This window comes from Chelonoidis abingdonii, chromosome 3, assembly GCF_003597395.2.
Source record: "Chelonoidis abingdonii isolate Lonesome George chromosome 3, CheloAbing_2.0, whole genome shotgun sequence".
Lineage (NCBI taxonomy): Eukaryota > Metazoa > Chordata > Testudines > Testudinidae > Chelonoidis > Chelonoidis abingdonii.
The window spans coordinates 63,138,300-63,160,683 of NC_133771.1; the positions used below are offsets into that span (position 1 = coordinate 63,138,300).

The window sequence follows — 22,384 nt, forward strand, 5'->3', positions numbered from 1 at the left end:
CTTCTGCTTTGGGCTGCAGTTACATACATCTTTTGTCAAAGAGTTCAATGAGAACATGATATTCCTGACAAAGGACAGAATTCATCTAGGACAGAGTGTCTAATAAAGGCAGAGTGATTGGTATTTCCCAATCTTAAATACTTCCCAATCTTAAATAAATGTAGGGATAGTACAGGAAAAGATATGCTCCCTAACAAAGATCAAAAATGTTTTGCCTCACATGTTTTCTGGATGGAGAGACCAACTGAAAATAGGGACCCCAAACACAGACTGTTGTTAATTACTTCAGGTCAAGTAATTTATGAAGCCAGCACCATGAATGATCTGATCTTTGAACAAACCGCAGATATTGCAAATTTGCTGCTTTCCTGGTTTATCACTACTTATACACAGAGGTCAGGGCCTTCCATCAAGGAGACAGCCTGACCATATCTGTCCATCTTTAAAGTTTCATGGGGCTACTATAAGGTGGGTGCATAACTGGTTGGATAAACGTACTCAAGAGTAGTATATTAATGGTATCCCAACTCTTGCCCTGGAAGGTATAATGAGTGAGGAGTTTCTGCATGAGGGTCCTGTATTGAGACCGTGCTGTGTTCAATATTTATCATCAAGTGACTTAGATATGCATAGAAAAGTACGCTTATAAGTTCAGATGAAATCCAAACTGGGAGTGATTGCACTGCTTGGAGATAGGGTCATAATTCAAATGATCTGACAAATGAGAGGAAAATGGTCTGAGGTTAACAGGAATGAAGTTTAAACAAAGACAATGCAAATGCTTCGATCACTTAGGAAGGAACAATCAGTTTCATCACACATACAGAAATGGGAAGAGACGGTCTAGGAGGAGCAATGGCAGAAAGGATCTAGGGTTACTTGTGGACCACAAGCCTACAGTATGAGTCCAACAGTGTGATGCTGTTGCAAAAAAAGCAAACATGACTCGGGCTGCCATTTACAGCTGTGTGTAGCAAGTACATGAGAATATCTTCTTCCTTCTATCTGCATAGGTTAGAGTCATGGAGTTATTGTGTCCAGTTTGGGCGCCTATTAAGACAGATGTGGAGATAATTGAGATGGGATAGAGAAAGCAACAGAATATTAAAGGTCTTGAGGAACGTGACCTTGAAGGAAGGCTGAAAGAATTAGGGCTTGTTTTATTTGAAATATGAGATAGACTGAGAGGGGCCAAATACGCAGTTTTCAGGTATCTACAAGGGGGTCAAAAGGAGGAGGGAGAAAATTGTTCCCTTAGCTCTAAGGATAGAACAAGAATCAATGGCTAAACTGCAGCAAAGAGTTTTAAGTTGGACATTAGGAAAAATTTCCTAACTGTCAGGGTGGTTAAACACTGGAATAAACCTAGGGAGGTTGTGGAATCTCCATCTCTGGAGATATTTAAGAGTAGGTTAGATAAATATCTATCAGGGATGGTCTAGACAGTATTTGGTCCTGCCATAAGGGCAGGGGATTGGACTCGATGACGTCTTGAGGTCTCTTCCAGTCCTAGAATCTATGAATCTGTAGGCACTGCCTGGTGGCACATGATGACCATCTGCTGGACCAAAGCATTAAAGGGCTGGTAGTATGGTACAGCCATCTATTATCCACAGCCATTAATGCACTGCTTCTGCCTTCTCCCTCCCCGTTGCCCATCTGTCAGATCACCTTGATAAATTGACAAGTTGGGACAGATTAAAGGGAGGAAGCAGTAGATTAGAGCATTGATGGTGGAAGAACAGAGTCTGATAGTCAACAACATAAGAATTTGTGAGTTCTATTCCACGTTGCTGAAAGAATATAAACACATCGTAGAATCTTGCTCCAAAGTCCCACCTGGTAGATCTTTAAAACTATACAACTTTTATTGAGAAACTTCACTAGCAGTGAAGGAGCACTGGTTCTCTTTGTTCAGTTCTAAGGGACTATAGTGCTCATAAGGAAGATTATACTGAAAGCACTGGAGACTGAGGTTCTCTCCCCAGAGAATAAGTAGGGTAAGATATCGTACAAGCTTCCAACACTATCTAGCTATGTGTCTCAATTCCTAACCTAGAAAGATCACTTTTTGGAGGATAAAGCTCAATCTGTATGCCCAAACTGTCAAAAAGGGGACCAAATTAATGTAGTTGTTCAGGTGCCAATCCAGATCCAGTAGTCTGTGTGGAATGACTGGTAGCCTCAGCCCAGTTGGTAGTGAACTTTCATTAAATATTAGTAACTCCACACTAGAGTTTTAGCCAAAGCACCATCTTATAGACAAAAGATTGTGGTTTATCCATGATCAATCGTATGAATCATTCAGTCCTTTATTCAGCTAGGGTGATATTCACCACCGTGCAGTGGTCTTGCACAATGCCCTACAAAAAAAATTCAAACCTCAGCTTTTCCTGTGTTAAGGGTATAAGTGGTATATAAGATTTCGCACTGACTTGCTATGCTAAGATGAATGTCCCTCTTTAAGTCCCCCAGGTATAGAACAGACCAGAGACACCTGATTCCTGAACTGTAGAAGATTATGTTATTGTTTATTGGTGTTTTAAAAAGAACTCTTTGTATATAGTCTATAATTCACCATACTTCAGATGAAAAGATTTCATCTCAGTTACTTTTGTCTACTCTCTCCATATTTACATTAAGTACCCAGTTCCCGATTTTTTCGTTAGTTAAAAAAAAAATAAGCTACATCTCCTATCATTATGCCCTCTAGCATCAGGAATAATAGGTTCCAATCACTTCTCTTCCCATCTTTTTTCTAGAATACCCTACTCCACTGCAGTCTAAGCGATCCAATAGTCCTTTTATCATTTTTGTTGCTTTTCTTTGAAACCTTTATTGCTCTTTAATGTCCCCTTTGTTGTGGATTGCCCTTAAATGTCCAGAGTGCTCTAAGAAACTATTTTCCTTAATCAGGGACTTGCAATGGCAGATCAAGAGCAGTAAATGGCACTAAAGGTGGTCTGGCAAGTCTCTAATAGTAACTCCTATGGGTGTCTTCAGTTTCGTTTAAACATTTCCCTTTTTGTGTCTGAAATCTGCATTGTTTTTCAGTTCTGTCTGTCGTTCCTATAGCCACTGACTCTGTGTTTAGCAAAGTTTTCTGTTAACTTAAGTCAGTGATTAGTGACTTTTTTCTGCAAAGGGCCACACCGGAATATGAACTTGGCTTGTTTTGCTTTGATGCTCTTACATCTACTGCTACCGTTCCTCTTTGAAAACCATATTTCTTGCAATTCAGGATTTGAGGGCAAGGTTCTAAGTGTCTGACTCCAAATCAGATTCATTTTCTAATAGAATTATACAGGTAAGGATAGTGCAGAGTAATTGAAAATAATTTTGAAAATGTTCAGGAAAAAAGGAATGAATTATAAACTGAAAAACTTAATAAAAATGTCTTACACTTATAGTAATAAAAGATATTTTGATTATGCCCAGGGAAATCAAAATTTTGGTAAGTTATATTAAGCAACCAATACTGGGACTTCCTGAGGTATCCAAGGGGAAGGGAGTGTCTAATTTTATATCTGCTACTTTGAATTCTGGAGCTATTATTGATCCACCTCTCTTATCCTAAATGGATTCAGGAAACCAAATAAAAGCTCTTTAATGCCTAAATTAGCCAGATCAAGATTTTTTTTTCTACTGTAATTGTAGTCTTTGCCTCAGCTCTAGATAGGAAAAGAATTACAGAAAAGCAAGATTACTTTATACATTGATCACAGGATCCATGTCTTTCCTGATCTTTCTAAGACCATTAAGCCTAGAATTTGAAATACATGATTGCTTACAGAAAGCCCTACAGCCATGAAATCTCTTTTTTATCCTTCAAAGCTGTGTTTTGCAAAAGACAATGAAAACTTTTTTTTTTTACAACGATTGTGAGGTGTTTCTGATCTCTCATAGGAATAGTAAAGGGTCTCTTTCTCCAGCTACAGAAATATTGATTTCTATGCTGTTATTGTGATAATCTGTGGATCAGATCTTCACCTAGCACAGTAAGTCTAGTATTATGTCACATCTTTCAAGCTTAATATGCAGTTATTTAAAAAGCTTAGATTTCTTTGTTGCTCTTCTATCTGATGTTTCTATGCCAAGGTGTTTAGTGGCCTGCTGAAATTTGAGGTTGTGAGATAGTTTAATTGCACTGTGTAGGCACTTTGTTTTGAATGCTATTATTTATTCTAATTTGACATAGCCTTTTAAAAATAATACGAAACCCATTTGAAGGCTGCCTTTGAAAAGAGTCACTGAAAAGTACCCCTTGCTGATGTGACTGCACTCCCACTCGCTCCAAACTGTTTATTCATCATCCTCTTTCCCCTAATGCCACCTACACCTAGTGAGAAGGTAATTTCTGCTCGCTTCTTTAAAGTGCACTTTTCTACTTCACATTAATCTACTGAGGCTGCTCTTCAGCTGTTCTCTATTCTATTCTGCTTCATCACACATTCCAAGCTGGTTTTTTTACGTTTCTGTGAAGCAACAGACACTCTTGACTTCTGTTCTCTCTATTTCCAAGGCAAGCCTCTTAATTTTACATTTACTTAAAAAGAAACTTTTAAACAACTTGCCTACCAGGCCCTGATTTAGGAAAGTACTAAGCACATGCCTCACTGAAAGTGTGAGAGGGCATGTCTACACTGCAATTACATACCCACGGTTGGTCCACAGCAGCTGATTCAGGCTCGCAGGGCTTGGACTGCAAGGCTGTTTAATTGTGACGTAGCTGTTTGGGCTCAGGCTGAGCCAGAGCTTTGAGGCCCTTCTCTCTCACAGAGTCCTAGAGCCCAGGCTACGGCCCAAGCCAGAATGTCTACACTGCAGTTAAACAGCTTCTTAGCCAAGACCCGCAAGCCCAAGTCCACAGGCATGGGCCAGCTGAAGATTTTTAATTGCAGTGTAGACATACCCTGAGTGCTCCCCTTGAATTCAAATAGACATGAGTGAAGCACATGCTGAAGTATCGTGCTGAATTAGGAGCATACTTATAATTTCCTTCAGTCTCTGTAGAAATGATTCCCTTTTCTCAACTATTTGCTGGCCTCCTTGTCTTCTGAAACCCTGAAAATCATGAGAGTGGTGTGTTGCTTTAGTTTATTTGCTGTATATTAATTAATGGCGCTAGAATCCTTCCTAGCACCATGTTTACTGCTCTGTGATTTCCTAGTTCCTCCCTGCTCCATTTCTTTAACACTGGTTTTATGTTTGTTTTTCTCCTATTCCTCAGGGCCTGCAACATTTTTAGAATTGATTAAAATGTCTGCACTTGGATTAATACAGAATGTGCACCAAACATCTGCCTCATGATTCAAAAGTGTATCCTGTTGCATAGCAGCTCTAGCTGTATGTAATGATCTGAATTACATCACTTGCACTCATGTGATGGCAAGTGCACTCCGTTTTTCACTTTCCTCCCCAAGAAACTTCCTTCCTTTTTGAAGTCACTGGATTTACTTGGATTTTCTGGATTTTCTTGTGAACAGTGAATAAAAGTGCTCATTTAAAGCAAAACTGTGCCCTCATTCACCAAGGGCACATGGGGGAAAGCACTATGAATCAGAAGGCCTAGTAACCAATCTGCTAACAGAAGGTAGGAGGGTTCAAGGGAATCAGGGATGGGGTAGGGAGATGTCAGCACAGGATTCTACAGCACTCCTTACTGCTGCTCCAAAAAGGAGTAGTAAGCACCATTGTTACCTCACAAACTCTAGCAGGGGCTGCAAGCCAGGTCAGAATGCTCAGATGCCATGATGATCTGTCCGATACAAATGCCTAGATAGACAGAAAGTCTATGTGGCTGGACATGCCTTTCAAAACACTGGCATCTAGCCGAGCCCCTTTCTAGCATTCAGATGTATGCCATGGCTATACTTTACCTTGCTGCTGCACAGGTGCATTAAGGCAGTGGTTCTCAACCAGGAGTACACGTCTCCCTGGGGGTATGCAAAGGTCTTCCAGAGCGCACATCAACTCATCTAGATATTTGCCTAGTTCTACAACAGGCTACATAAAAACACTAGCCAAGCCAGTATAAACTAAAATTTCGTACAGACAATGACTTGTTTTTACTGCTCTATATTCTATACACTGAAATGTAAGTACAATATTTATATTCCTATTGATTTATTTTATAATTATATGGTAAAAATGAGAAAGTAATCAATTTTTAGTAATAGGGTGCAGTGTTAGTTTTGTAATTTTATGTCTGATTTTGTAAGCAAGTAGTTTTAAAGTGAGATGAAACTTGAGGAGTATGCAAGACAAATCAGATTGCTGAAAGGGCTACTGTACTCTGGAAAGGTTCAGAACCATTGCATTAAGGGAGGAAAGAGGATTTGTCATTGATTTAAATATCCTGTGCCTGTGTGACAAATGGGAGAGATAGAAATGTCTGTTAAGAGTATAGGAAAGTGGTAGCTGTGAGGCTGTTAAGAGCCACTACCTTAACTATGGTTATTCTTGACTACTCACAAATACATCTCCCTTTATCTGCATGCTGATCAACCAGCATTGTTAGAACATCATTGTCACACGTACACTTTATCTCCAGACATGGGAAGCACAGAGCTCACAGACTCCTGGTATTTCAGACCTCAGTGCCCAGCTCTTCTTTTTCTTAACAACATCATATTATTATGTTCAAGCCCTGTGCAAAAATCATGATTGTATCTAATAGCAAGACATGCTGCTTTCATAAGAAAGGCTTATTATACAGTGTGCTAAGCACCTTTAGGATTTTAGCAATTTACTGACAAGAGTATGAAGGACATACTCATTAAAGACAGATGCAGAATAAGACTCCTCTACTTATGGGGAAGGGTTAATTTCACCCAGTGAACATTTCTGATGCTCCATCCTCTCCTGGGGAACTAGTGACCATTCAAAAGAGTAAGAGGGAATGACCCTCTAATCCTACAGATGCCCTAAAATCTATGGGGAAATCCACAGATCTCTGGCATGTCTGAACCAAAACTTTCATGCTTCTCCCTGGACCCCCATGTCCTTTAACAGCCCATTTCAATCAAGAGTCATGCTGTCAATGTGTTCTACCCTTCCCTAAGAAGGTAGATTTCAGAATGAAGTTAATACTTGTTAGAGTGGTTGCCCCTAGGCCTCTGGCCATACCTTCCTAGCATCTATCCTGCAGAGGGGTTTCTTCCATCTTGAAATACAGGCTGTAAGAGTAATCTCTGCTGTTCTCTTTTGCATGTTTACTAGACAAGTTTGACTGATATTTCGCCTAATTTCATTCCTACTGCACTTCACTCTGTTGTGTATCTTTGGAGGTGGGAAGGGAAAGGTGCTTACACTTAACCTACTGGTGAATCCCTGTGCTCCATAAGTACTGCCACTTTCTACTGTACTGTGCCTTTTCATTCTGCAGATCTTCCTGTGGGAATGGTTTACTAGCTACATGCTGAAATACATGGTCAGTGTTCAGCCAATAGTAAATCCTGTAACAAGGGGCTATATTAAAGTGGTTTCTGTTTAATCCAAGATTCCTTGTTCTGGCCTCTAGTTATTCAGTGCAATCTTTACCCTGATTGTCTTCCCAACAGTGACTATTATTAGCTGAAGCATGTTTGTGCTGGAATGTCAAGAAAGACAGCATAAATTTGCACAGATAATCCCTTGATGGATTATCTCTGCCACTATTTAGGAAAACTTTCACATCACAAACAGGGGCTAGAATTATCTAAGGTCAGTACTACAGTGACTGGAAATAAAGGCTTAGTCTAATGATCTGAGAACAAGGAATGTTAGCGTTCTAATCTTGGCTCTGTCACTGACTTCTTTTATGGCTTTATCTGATGATTCATGTATGCTCTTCTCCTTGGCATAAAACTGATATAACACATAACTTCCTCAAAGGGACATTATAAGTATTAATTTATTTATGGATTTGATCCTCCTTTCCTTGGACACTCAAAACTCCTATCGAGAACAGTGGCAGGTTGGGGTGAACAAGATCTGGCCCACTATTTGAAAAGAGCTTTGAAAATGAAAGGTACAATATATATTGTAGGCTAAGTATTATTAAATGCTTTCTTCTTTGCTTTCGTCTTCACAAATTTTTTTAAAAATTAGATATAAAGAGGCATTTTAAAAGGCACTGCAGCACTTCTATCAATTAAGCCAGTGTTTGAAAAAAACTTTCTTATATTTTGAAAAAACAATGCTGTATTTTTCATAATTAAAAAGAACACTTTCTAAAAACTTGTGGTGGTAATTAGCCATTCCAGTTTTAAGAAAACCTTCTAGATTTTATCAGCTTTCTATAAATGTATTTTGACCATTGGTTGTGATTGCAACTTGTGGGCTATATTTTGTATTCTGTGTACATGTACTCACGTGCGCGTGCGCACATGCGCATGCACACACACTCTTTCTGCATTTAATGGGAGCTTTGGATGTGCAAGGATGAAAGCTCAAATATTTGCTGTTGATAAAATATGTAAATTAATATTGTTTAAATGATTCTCTTGGCAAGTATATGTGAATAGCAGCTGATTAAATCCCATAGATTTCTCTTGTCCTGTCTGATAGGCCTACAAACAAAGTCTAATCTAGCATATTTCTTTTTAAAATATGAGCATTAATTACTGTATCACTTGGGTGATTAAGTAGGTTTTGTTTATTTTATTGCAATAAGCTGTGCTTTTATTAAGCATGTAATTTATATTACTGAAATTTATCTGTTTCAGAAAATAAACATAGAAGTTATACCTAAGGACAGTGGAAGGCTCAAGATTGAAGCACTCTGTTAAAAATCTGACTGCTGATTGCAGCTTGCAATTTTAACCCTCATCAATCATTGTCTTTACCCATAAGGACAGTATTGAGAAAGCCAAGTGAACCAGTAAATATTCTTGATAGTAACACAATTGCTGCTAAATACTCTTCAGAACACAGTGAAGCTTTTTATTGTTTGTATTTCATTTTCAGTTACACATAGGAGGAACACTCAATGCACTTGTACCACAGCAGGTGGCCACAGTCTGAAACTCTAATTTTGACTGCTGGATGTAAATAGGGTTGTCTTAAGGTCTTAGCTGAATAAAGAAAAAAATGAAATAAGATAATGAAATGAGAGTTATTTCACTGATGTCTGACATCAGTTTATCCAGGATTATGGATATTTATTTTGCAGGTGCTGTGGCTCTTTTGACAAAGCAAATTGCTTCATCTCTCTATAGAGTAGAATAATAGCTATTAAGTATTTAAAATGGTCTACATTCTCTAGTGTTTGATGCAGTAAGGGTGTGCAATGGACACAAAAATACAAAACTTTAGTTACAACATCAAACAGTACTTAGTCCCAGCTGGTTAAACGTAAAGCACACAGAACTTTCGTTTTCCCTTATGTTTGAGTAGAAGTGTTTAATTTATGAAGGAAATTATAATACAAGAGATAGCAATTGATAAAGGATAATCCCCTGAGGACACAGCCATATGTGTGATGCAGTTGAATATGCCTACGACTCTTATTACTACAGTATTTGTATTTGCTGTTGTTTTGAAATACAAATATAACATTTTGCACACTCCTGCGTCTCACACATGGTCTGCCCAAGAAGTCTTTTTGTTCATATTTTGAAATGCTGCAGTTTTCCTCCGGTCCCTTTTTAAGTAAAGTTAACAACTCTTTCCACTGAAAGAAAGAAATTAGAGGTGCACATAAGTACAGCTATGCTAATATAGACACAAACAACTACTATGCACACCTCTAAAACTTGCAAGAGAAGTTAAAGGCAAGCCTGCAAAATAAATAGATGTTTTACTCTCAAATTTTGTTTCCAACTCAGATGAGTTCTAAATCTTGATTTGCCGTTGCCCTCTTTTTGTAACTGATAGGTGTTTTGGAAAAGAATCTTTGCAAGAGTCATTACATTGAAATGCAGGGCAGAACAATTTGGTGGCAGTATGTATTGATGTTTTTGAAGCATCATGAATCTGACAACTGGGGCTGGAGGGATTCAAGCAGTGTGTCTTTACAATAGCAACTTGATTCTGCAGACAAAAAAGGAAAAAATTCATAGAATTATTAAAGTGTCACAATAAAGACAATAAGTACTCTGCATAAAATGGCACTGAAAAGTATATATATTACATCATATCATGCCAAATGCACAGTTGTTCAACATGTGAAGTAAATAGAATCTGGCGCTTAATTTAGTGGGATTGTATATAGAATGTTAATGTTTATATTAAAATCATCTTACTTCAAATGATCCTGATCCTGCAACCCTTATTCAGGCAAAACTGTCTTTGAAGCCGAAGGGAATTGTGGGTGTACAAAGGCATCATGGGACCCATAGTGTGCTGAAGTTAAGGTTACTCCTAAAACAGGGCCAGATCCAAAACTAGTTGAAATAGATGGAAAAATTCATACTGGATTTCCAATTGCACAGCGAAATCTTCTGATCTTTCTATCTAGAGAAGTAACGACTTATCAGTTTCCTGAGAGGTGCAAATGAGAAGGCTGTACTGGCACTTACACAGTGTAGTATGGACTATCGATCTGGAAGCAACATTTATTCATCCCAATGAATATTACATAAACTCTGGCACTTAGTTATCTAAATATTGCCCCAAAGGCTCCAAAATTCTTTGAGCAAAAACCAGAAACACTGAAACTGGCTACCTTTGCCATTTCTATTTGTTCTAAAGCAGATGTCCCATGTATTTCATGTAATTCTTGCAAAGAGGTGAGTAATCAAGAGACCTGAGCTACATCAGGGTTCTTAGTATATTGCCTTACAAATATTAAAGGGAGCAGGTCTCTGAAGGTGCATAACGGTACATGAAAAGGGGATTAGAAGTGGAAGGAATCTTATTGCGAATGAGAGCAAAGGGAAAATGCTTCCCATTTTAAAAGTTCTGCACGGAAAAGATATGCCAAGGCTCTCTTAATACAACTCAGTGTCATGTAATCAGATTAGCTTCTATTTGATCAGTCTACTGTTCTGAAATTAACTTCTTTTTTTCCCCCTAGACAGATTGGCAGAATTGGATTAGAGAGAAAAGGCATCTTTAAAAAAAAGAGTTGTTTAACGTTAATTGGGCTAAATTATTGTATTAATATGTGGAATAACAGCAAATTGGTGTGAGTCACTCCTTATGGGCCTTTATTGGCTGCGAGTTTAAATATGTAAAATGTCAGAAACGTGTAGCGGCAATAAAATGAAAGCAGCTTGCAGGCTTTGGCACAAGCGCACGTACAATTTAGTGTGATTTGTTTGACGTGATTTGACAATAGCTAAACAGAAATAAGTCACACAGCTGCGGGAAAACAAACACAACGGCGTTGTTATTCTCATACTCAATATCCCCTCACTCCCCACTCCCCGTTTCAAGTATAAGCAAGTCACAGGTGGTTAGCCTCAACCCCTTATTGTCAATTCTTCCAGGTGTCTGCTCTGTCCGAGTACAAGCTAAGGTTTGGAGCCTTATATAGTCCACATGGCTCATTTTGTCATGTTTTAAATTAAAGAACCAAAAAGCAAGATAGTGTAGAGATACATTGCGAAAGGGCTTGCAGAGACAGCTGATACACAAAGTTCTCCTAGGGCGTGCTGGGCGACAAACTTCTAGTTCAAGTACTGCCAAGCTGTAGATCTGTCCAAAGGAGGTGTCCAAAATCTCTCCAACTCCTAACAGTGCTCTACGGCTTCTAGAGGGCATAATCCAGGAGACACAACAGTGATTTTTTTAGGGCATTGCTACTTAGCGGGATCAGAAGCATCAGTGACATTACCAGGGCTAGAGGAGAAACTTTAACAGATTCGCCCCTCTGAAGGGAAGCTAAGCCCTGCTTGCGTGATTGAACTTCGCTCTCCCATTAGAGCAGCCTTTTAGATAAACGATAACATTGTTACAATAGTCAACCTACCTGTAGAATCAGACACAAAAGTTTATTGAAGCAGCCCTGGAGAACAATGCATTCAACATTCAGCTTGTGCATCTAAAACGCATCAATTTATGAAAAGCTTGTTTGAAGTCTTCATTGGACATTGTATAGATTATGGGATTGATTAAAGAGTTGAGATATCCTAGCCAGTTGAAAAAGTCAAAGATGGCCATGTGGAACCAGCAAGCGTCCCTGCAAATAGGCAACACCAAGGTGATGATGAAGAAAGGCAACCAACAGACGATGAAGGCTCCTAAAATAATCCCTAAAGTCTTGGTAGCTTTCCGCTCTCTAGCAGCCGTGAGCTTTTTTTTCTCCAGAAGGGCATCCGAGATCTTCACCTTGACCTGATTCATATAGACAGGAGATCCCGTTTCACTGGAAGCCTCTGGAGCCTTGGAGTTTATAGAGGTGACAGATGAAGATGATCCGGGGGAGTCGGTAATTAAATGAGCCCTTGTTAATCTTTTGCCTGTTTTCGTTGGCGTCTGTTTCAAAATCCGAGATCTGGCTTCCACATAGATCCTTCCGTAGAGGGCGATCAGCAGCAAGGTGGGGAAGTAGAAGGCTCCCACGGTGGAGTAAACTGTGTACAGTATGTGGTCTGTGTTCACCACACAGTTAGAAACTTCTTCCGCTTTCGCTTGACGCCAAAACAAGGGCGGCATGGAGATGGAGATAGAGAAGACCCAGACCAAAGCGATCATGCCAGCCGCCCTCTTGGGAGTCCTTTTTGTAGAATATTCAACGGCATCGGTGATCGCCCAGTATCTGTCCAGGGCGATGACACACAAATGGAGGATGGAGGCTGTGCAACAGGTAATATCCGAAGATAGCCATACATCGCAGACGATCTGGCCCAAAGTCCATTTCCCCGTCACAGTATACATGGTGCTAATGGGCATGACAAGGATAGACACGAGAAGGTCCGTGACGGCCAGGGAGGCTATGAGATAGTTGGCTGGAGTGTGCAATTTCCTTGTCTGATAGACGGTTGCGATTACAAAGGCATTAGAGAGCATGGTGGCGAGAGTGATCAGAGCCAAGATAATGGTGAGGACTATCTTCCAGGAGAGCGGAGTGGCCTCTTGGTAGATCCCTTCCTCTGCACTGCAATTGCGGTCGTGGTACGAGTCATTGGTTTGAAGCACCTTCAGGTTGTCGGGTGCCGCCTGGCAGGGAGCCGCTTGCTCCATCACCTTCTCAGCCAAAGCGCCAGCCGGCAAAGTGACAGGCGTTGAGTTAGCAATCCAAGGCGGCAAATGGCGGGGCGGCTCCCCCCGCCAGGGACGCGAGCGCCGGAGGAGCGGGCTGCATCTCTTCCAACTCCGCGGTCCCCGGCGCGGACTGGGGAGAGGCGCCGCTCCCCATCCCCGCGCGAGCCGGGCAATCCAACGGGGAGTCTGCTCGCTTCCCCTGCGCCCTGGCGGGTCCCTGCCCAGTGGCGCCAGCTGAACCCGGGCACGGCGCGAGCCGGGGCATTAGCGCAAGGGGCCGCAGCCTCCTTGAAATCTGCCCCCGCTTTGGAGGGGTTCAGAGCGGCTCCCCCTGCGGCGCTGGGGCCGCCCCGCTCCCCGGGCAGCAGGAAGCTTCAGATTCCCCGGGCGGAGGGTTCGCTGCCTAGTGCTGCCCGGGCTGGCGGGGGGAGCCCTGTGCGCCGGCCGCGCCCGCCCCCCGCTGCTAGCTGCGCGGCTCTGCCCCGCCACCGCACGTCATTCACAAGTGGCCGCGAGAGGCGCGGCAGCCGGGGGGCAAAGGCGCCGCCCCCGCTGGGGCCCCAGTGTCCGCCAGGCGCTCGGGGGCAGGCAGGGGCTGGGCTCCGGCAGGCAGCGACAGGCGCTCAGCCTCCGCCCCTTATATACAGCCCCAGCTCCGAGCCGCCGGACCAGCGCAACTCCTGTGGTGCCGAGTGCGGGTTCCCGGCGGCTCATCACCCGTCCGCGGAGGAGCCCTCCGGGTCCTAACGCCCCCGTCAGCCGCTTCCTCAACCTCCCCCACCCCTCGGGCCGTGCATTGCTCCTCTCTCACCCCCTCCCACTCCAGCTGCCAGCCCCGAGACCGCGAGCGCCGGGGAGAGCGGGCAGAGGAACCGGTTCGGGCAGAGGCCCAAGTCGCGCTTCGCTCTGCTGGATCTCTCGCCTGGTCCCCCCTCGCCTACCTGCCGCTCCTGGCCGGGAGCTGTGGGCCCCGGGGTTTGGCCGAGGGGCGCTTTTCTGCACTGGAAACAAGCTGCAAGCGAGGGGGCAGGGAGCCTGCAAAGCTGGGGATGTGAGCCCGATACCCCGGGCTGCCATGATCCCTGAGAGGGCCCGGGAGGGCTGGTGCGTTTGGGAGGGATCATGTCTTTTGGTAACGTCTCTTATCTCTTATGCGCCCCCTGCATGCTGGGGTGATAGTGCAGCCCCTCTGTACTGTAGCCTCCTTGGAGTGGGAAGTTGCTTTTGCTGGAAACTTTCCCCCCACACAGCTGCTGGGCTGCCCAACCCAGCTCGCTCCCCACCCCAGAGCATTGCCCGCGGGCGATGCATTCCATTCACACGGTGTGTGCATCCTGGTTCAAGAACACGTATCCCGTACATCGCTAGGGAGGTTTTGCATTCAGGTATAGTCAGGATCCGGTTGGAAAAGGCAAACAAAAGCGCTCAAGCAGACGGGGTGGGAGATTAGGCTGTAGGGTAGCAGTGGGTGATTTTTATTGTCTTAATAGCTATAATCTGTTGTTTACCAGTCTTTGATTTCCGGCAAAAAAAAAAAAAAGCCTGTGAATTGGTCTAGTTGTATCGGGTTCCTCTCGGAGAAACCTCAGGGCTGGGGAGCGCTCTGATGGGAGCCCAGCGCTTTTATGGGCTAATGTTGTGTAAATCCCCGTTTATTGTGTGGGCTTAAAGTCCTAAACAGACAATATCCGATCGTTAAAGCACCATCTACTGTCATTTAGAAAGCCCCCCTCCAGCGTTCACACTGTATTTAATGGAGAGGATGCTTAATCAACACACACGCACTGCTGACTAAGCCTGAAGTGTGTGTGTGGTGTTAGTGCAGACTGGACACACAATATACAGGATTTCTAACTTCTGGGCGTGTTGAGAAGTGTCCTTTCAGCTGTTTCAGTCATTTCCCACATGCAATCAAAGGAAAGATTTGCAAGGAAAATAAATATAAGATTTTTGTTGATTCGGTGCTCTCGCTGGAATCTCTCGGTAATGTATAGAAAATGGATTGGGGAAGGGAGAGGAAAGGGAATTCTCTTCCTGAAATGTCTATACGTACGTGCACGCGCGCACGCACACACACACACACTTGATTTGTGCATGTTTATGTATAAAACTTCAGAGCACTAAAAATCTCATTGAATCTTCCATACCCGAGAACCTCAGCTGGCGCCGCATTGTCGTCTGACAATTGAGACTGTCAATCTTTAACTGGCAAGCTCTGCTCTTGTTCCCCGGGAGTGCTGAGTCCTCAAAGTCACCACCACCTCCAGGGAGCCTTTTGTTCAAGGTAGCAGGTCAGTGATCCTGGTGCAGCCCGCACTCTGCAGCTGCACGTTTGCTCTTGTCGCCCAGCCAGCGGCAGCCAGTAGCCAACCGCTTGTACTGTGCAGTGGGCCCGGTAAAATGTCAAGAGCTGAAGGGGTTAGCACCTTCCTCTTGCTGGCGAGCCTTTTCTTTTAGTGAGTGTTTTCAGGGGTGCTCACAGTGAAATGCTCCTAGAGCACAGTTCTGGAAAGCAAAGAGCATTTAGAAAGTAAGCTGATATATAGAGAGAGCCAGAGTCATAGGCTACGGCGTTGGCACAGAATTAGAGAGCCATTCCCTCCTGTTTATACACTCCCCCACCTGACCAGCGGTGCAGCTGTAAGTCAGAACTCGGAATGCCTTGTAAGACGAGACAAGCAGACCAAACAAGACGATGTGCCCAGTCGAAGGGCGTGTTAGGGTGCCAGGCTGAGAAGTAGGGATGTGCAAATATAAACGAGAGGAGGGGGAAGCCTGTAAGAAAGCTCCCCAAATCGAAGCTCAGAGGAAAACTTGCCCGCAGCTACTGTGGCTTTGCAGGCTGCGTGTGTGCTGATAGAGCTGTTATCCGTAGGGAACTGTCCAGGAAAGAGACCTCCTGAAACAGGCTAGCGTCCGTACGGAATGTCCGCCCGAGAAAAGCAGTGACGCTGGACCTCAAGACATGCACGGACATCAAGACATGCTGGACAGCAAGACATACTCAATCCCCCCCGTTGCACCCTCCCCCCTCAGACAGGTGTCTGAAGTGCTGAGCACCCACAAATCGGGGGAAGGTACGGGTGCTCAGCATTTTGAAAGTCAAGCCATAAAGGCCCAGGCCCGTCCTCACGGAAATCGTCTAGTTAGAAACTCTGCAGGACTAGAGCTTCAATCAGTATCTTGGCAGAGATGAGAGTTTGAGTTAATTGCAGTTTTGATTGTCAAGGTTTGGCTCTACTTGCATTGGCTTCTGATAGCAGTATATATCTTCCCTATTCACTCCCAAGAATCAGCCTCTGATGTTTGCCACTTTTTCAGCACGGAACCAATACATATAGCCAAGATTAGTCACCTATTGTTGTAAAGTATGCACTGGATTAAAGGGCCAGACGTTTTTTTGTTGTTGTTGTTGTTGTATTTTATTGTGTATGTACACACAATGGTGTATTTAACAGCACTTCACTGCACACTGGAAATGCATTCCTTGGCCATTTGCCAGTGAGTGATTAGCCCATGTCCACATGTTACATAGAGGTAAATTCAATCGCTGCTTAATTACTCTTCCATGGATGTAAACGAGGGTAGAATATTGACCCTCGGTCTTTACATCAGGGAAGCTTGGTCTCCCGCCCTCTGGCGTAGGGACTGTTTTATGTACATGTTTCAACAGTGCCTAGCACAACGGGGTCCTCCTATTCGTTGATCGTTACTTAAATAATAACATAGAGCCTTTTGTATTCTTCGGGACTCTTTTCAGTGGGAAGAGATTTTACAATGTAAGTTCTTCGTGCTGCTGCAGTATAAATTCCCCCTCTCCCATTTAACATTTTCTATTGATTTTGATTAAACTCATCTAGGCAACTTCCCTCTGAATTCCCACCCCCGAATTCTCCCAAGAAGGGCAAATTTGTGATGCCCAATTGATTTTAATTTCAAAAACTCTTTCTGTTTTCCCACAGCATGTCTCTCTTCGGTGGAAAGACTCTTCGCTTACACTCGCATTTCCTTCAGTAGTAACATTCTAACCTTTTGACCTCCAGGCTAACCTTTTAATCAAGACAAATACCACGTGGCTGGAGAATGCGCTCTGGACTCTCTATTGATGCAGTTGTTTACCCTTATGATCAAAAGTTCTTGTTCCTCTGAGGGTGCTCTTGCGGTTGTTCTCCCTTAATTCTCGCGTTGTACATCCATATTCATCAGTCCTCGGTCTCTTGTTTGGCTTGAAATGTCTTTCCTTCTCATTTTTTTAAAGTTATGCTATACAACCCTGAATCTTATGATCAAGAGTATATTCACCCAGGGCCAAAATCATCATTGGTGTAATTTCAATGATTTCACTAGAGTTACACCAGGGAATAATTGCGCCCCTATATTTGGCCCCACTTACTATTTTGGCAAATATGCCCAATATTTCTTACTGGGAATACTGCTTGAACTGGCAATACCTTACTGACAGGCAATAAGGTAAAAGACAACTTCATAACTGGGCTTTCTGTAGCAGGTTATGTATTGATGATCTCCATGGAGGGGTTGGGGGAGAAGGAATGTTCTCACCCAGGCTGTGGAGCTATTCCGTAGAGGTTCCTGATTAAAAGGGGAAAGAAAACTTTGAGAAACTGTATATCCATTCTCTTTGGGCTGTGAATGCTGATTCTCAAGATTTGCGCCATAGTGAAAGATGCTGCAGACTTTCAAGAGTGTCTTTTATTCTCTCTCTGCCCAAGAAGTGCACAGTCCAAGTGCTGTTACATGATGGGCTCCCACAGAGCCAAGAATTGATGGAGGCAGGAAACAGGATGATAGCAGGATCTTCAAGAAATTATTGGCAAGTGTCATCTTATCCTGGAGTTTCAATCTGCACAATAATTTGAATCACATATATTATTCCATGAATGATTCTAATCCATAGTTATACCATCACTTTGAAACCTGCATTTCAAAGTAACAGGCAGAAACTCTCGCAACCTTCTATTCTTGTCAACTGTGCCTTAAAAGATGCTTATGGAAAGAGATTCAACTTCTTGCAGCTTTTGGCTTTTATGCAGAGGAATGCATAAATAGTCATTTCATTCTATTGGGGTAATAGTTCTGATATTTCTTTTATCCACATTTTGACTATTAAAATAGCGGAATTAAGGAACTACAAGTGAAAAAAAAGAGGATAATAGTCTGGTTATCCAATTGCAAACTGTCAGTATATGATGACTGATGTGACCCAAACTTGGATCCATGGCTTGTGAAGAAAGGCAGACATGTAGGAACAATCCTATGAATACCACAAATTAAGAGTCTAAACCCACAATCAGATCTGTGAAGGTGGATCTTTTCACCCATTTGGAGTCAACAGGGCTCTGCATAGGTTCATAGGTCTGTCTCAATGAATCAGAAGGGATCAGGACCTATGGATTTTGTTGTGTTCTCTTAGGCTTTAAGTCACTCCAGTGTATATGGCTTTAGGCACAACTTAAGCCTCCCTTATATTGGTATTTGGTTGAGTTTGCCGGCAAACACCACCAAAATATGTGTGAAATATTTTCTGATGTTAACTTTGAAATATAGATGAGGCCATTTAAACGCCAACACTTTTAAGTCACTAGTCAAAATAAAAATACCCAGCTTGAGTTACTAAAATTTAATTATAAGGAACAGCTGGGGATGGTTTTGATTTTGACTCTGAAGTCCCATAAAAAGAAACAAGCACATGTGTTCATGCTCACACTCTTTTCACATAGACACATACATACTCACACTTAATTGGACTCTTTACACAGAGGAATAAAGCCCATATAATTTGAATTAGCACTTTCTTCCTTGAATTTGTCCAATTAGGAAGATCCGAGCATCCATAGGTGCAGAAGAAGACACTCAAACTTTCTATAAATAGGGCTTATCTTGCATTACAAATTACTTTTTAACTGGACATCCAGGGTCGGATGATAAGAGGACTCAATACTCCCTTGTGCATTCTCTGCCACTTCATCTCCAGACACTGAATCCTGCCTAACTGGCTTCCTCCAGCTCATGGAAGTGGTATCAGTGCTTGGTGACTGCTTCCCCTTCGCCCTAACCAGGACTCATAGACGATGATCAGTTTATCACGCATGGAGTTTTGGCAAATGCTACATGACCACCTCAGACCAACCGACCATCATAGAATCATAGAATATTGGGGTTGGAAGACACTTCAGAAGTCAATCTCCTCTTTCTAGGCTGATCAATGTCCTCCTGGCAACAGAACAGAAAAAAAGACACTCAACAGGAAACAGAAGTAGTCCCATCATAATCACAGGTATCTTCTAAGGCAGCCTTTTGTTATGAGACCCTCAGATCTGGTTGCAGAGCAGCATACACAATAACTCCAGTGAAAGCTCTGCCCTTTCTCCAGGCCCCTCATAAGCAATGTTCCCTAGGAGGGACCATCCTCACAGTTTAGACCGTCACAAGTTATGCATTTTAGGTAGTCAATGTTTGCAGCTCAGCAAGAGAAGTAATTAATTTTATGCAGGTCCTTGTGGAATGTACCACAGGAAATGGTTCCCATCCCTAAACTTTCAGATATCAGGGTACAGTTATGTGCTAAGTAGTTAGCATGGGTGAAGTACCCCTTTAATGCAGAACTCTTTCTTCAAAATAAGAGCTAGATACCTGTTCAGCATGTAGGCCAGCTTCTCACCATCTCCGAGAACCTGATGGTAAAGCTTTAAGAGGAAGTAAAGTGGGGTAGTGAGGACTCCAAATCTGGACTATCTGGAGGAACCTAATTTGAAAGGTATTTTGTCCAGCATTCTGTGCTGAGACTTGACAAAAGGTAAACCTTCCACAATTAGTTATGAAGTGGACATCAGAGGGGCTAAAGCTTATTTCACTTTAAACCAGATGTAAACTTGCCTCACATTAGAGGAGACAATCTGCAAAGAGTTAGTTTCAGGATCTAGAGTTGTTTTAAAAATCTCCAATAGTGAAACTCCCAAACAGTAAGTTTTTGGAAACACTGCACTGAATTCTTCATATATGTTTAAAAAAGACAACAAATCAAGAGAGAACAAACTGCACAAAGAATGTGTTCAGTGCTGTAAATCAGAGCGAAGAAATACCAATACTGAGAATTAAGGGCCAGATCTTCAGTTGGTGTAAAGCAGCACAGTTCCATTGACTTCAGAAGAGCTAAGCTGATTTACTCTAGATGAGGATCTGGCATTTCTAAATCCCTAGTGAATATCTGTCTAGGCAAAAAGATAACATATGTTAAGCACACTGCTAATATTAATATATATGCTTTCACCATAGCTTCTTTTTTCATGGCGGTAACCAGACTTAACGCCCAATTTTTTATAGCTTTTGGCTTTATATTGGTCAGCTGGAGTGTCAGAGCTGGCTCTTTTGAAAACCATTGATGAAGAAAAATCCAAGCCCAGAAGTACATCATCAGGGAAGATTATAACTCATACTGACAGTACACAAATTCTACTCTATATTGTCTTGTTGGGAAAGATCCAAGCTTATGTGTCCTTTCCTATCTTGAAGCTATACTAAAAGATCTAGTGAAAGAACAGCTGATTTAGCCATCCTTTTTATGACAGCTGCAAATTCTCTGCAAGCCAGTCAGATCCAATACAATCAGGTCTTGGACTCAGTCTCACATAAAAAATGCAAGTATAGATGTTGCCAAGTATGGGACCCAATCTGTCAAAGGGTTGTGCAATTATCAAAGGATGTGATGTAGCCACAGTTCTTTCTGCAGCCCATTTGGCATGGGATACCAGATCATGAAACTTTACTGGAAACTCTTCAATGAGTATGTACAATTTCCCTGCAATGAGTTTAAGGTTCTCCCAAATATTGAAATAATGTGACTCTTTAACCTCTGGTTGTAAGAATAAATATTTCAATTTTTTTGAGGGAAATGAGGGCATTAATGTAGATCAAGTGACTTCAATGGAACTGTGCCAGTTTATGCCAACTAACGATCTGGGCTACTATTTCCCCTCATCTTTTATTTATATATTTATCCCATCTAAATTTCTCATAGATGTATTTTCAAATATATAGTATATATCTTCCTTAATTAGACAAGGTCAGCTTCTATTTTTCTTTCCTTACAGGAAGAGATCAGTCTAAAAGATTCAGTTCTTCAATTCAGAATCCTGTCAAGATAAAGGTTGCAAATATCTCTACTGACCTTCCAAAATATCTCGCCTGTGAGTGTGTTCTTCAGAATGCACTGGACTTTAATGATTATAGTAAATGGAGCCAATTCTGTCCTCAGTTTCACATAGCAGAAGGCAGATTTAGGCTTCTTTATTCATTTTTGGATCTATATTTTGGACATGAATTGTACTGTTTTTTTCGTTCCCTTGTTGGCCAAAACATTTTACTTCCCTCTAAGGTATAGTTCACAAAGTGGAATGTACATATAATAATTATGTTCTTTATATTGCTTGTAGACATCACTGATTCCAAGCAGCTAGTGGAATTCAAAATAGGATTAGATGTTTATACAGGTGATCACAACATTATATTACATAGGATTATGAGCACATTAGAAGGGGTATAAACCAACCATTAACTGAAAAGAAGTTAGAAAAATGACTAGACTTTTCGGTTGTGCTGCAACTCTTGCTAATTGATTGCCAACCAACTCATTAACTGACACAATAGTAAATTCTAGTGTAGACACTCTCAGACATTTGTTCATGGTCATGTGTTACCCTAGGTTGAGTCCTACAGTGAAGCATGACCAGGAACAAACATTTGTCTTCTGGAACAATCATTGTGAGTCAAGCAGGGACATATCCTCTGGGGTTTCTCGCATCTGTAAAACATCTAGTACTAGCCACTGTCAGAGACAGGATATTGGCCTTGATGGAATCAATTTCTGTTTTCCTGTAAAAATTGTCTTGTGGCTTATTACATATTTTCCATTTAGAGAATAGCAAAGGGTTTTGGGAGGACATTGAAAATTGTGTCCTGCTTTCTTTATGTAACTAATTCAAAATGAGAATGGGATGTCAGGGCAGCCTCCTGAGAGGTGGCATGTCTCAGCTTGTTCACATCTATGGCAATTCTGCTTCTCTGAAGTGTAGAGATTTAAAGGGCAGGAGGTTAACTTAAATGTGAAACAATGTAATTTCCCCTCCTCAGATAAACAGAGGATGTTCTTAAAGAGGCAGGATTGTGGGTTGTGCTTTTTGGAGGGGACAGCAGCAAATAGAATCTCCCTACCCCTCTCCTCACTTGCTCATCATGT

At 42.1% G+C, this 22,384-nt stretch overlaps 1 protein-coding gene across 1 annotated transcript; it reads right to left on the reverse strand.

Annotated features, from left to right (window-relative positions):
- Positions 1-8,926: 8,926 nt before the first annotated feature.
- HTR1B (5-hydroxytryptamine receptor 1B) lies at positions 8,927-13,265 on the reverse strand. Its single transcript, XM_032765832.1, has 2 exons — positions 10,227-13,265; positions 8,927-10,014 (listed from the first exon to the last, which is right to left on the reverse strand). The coding sequence occupies exon 1, from the start codon at positions 13,108-13,110 to the stop codon at positions 11,956-11,958; it is 1,155 nt and encodes a 384-aa protein (XP_032621723.1). The 5' UTR covers positions 13,111-13,265; the 3' UTR covers positions 8,927-10,014; positions 10,227-11,955.
- Positions 13,266-22,384: the final 9,119 nt, after the last annotated feature.

Bases quoted from the DNA above. Each gene is read 5' to 3' on its own strand.
- HTR1B (XM_032765832.1), bottom strand. From the start codon at position 13,110: ATGGAGCAAGCGGCTCCCTGCCAGGCGGCACCCGACAACCTGAAGGTG.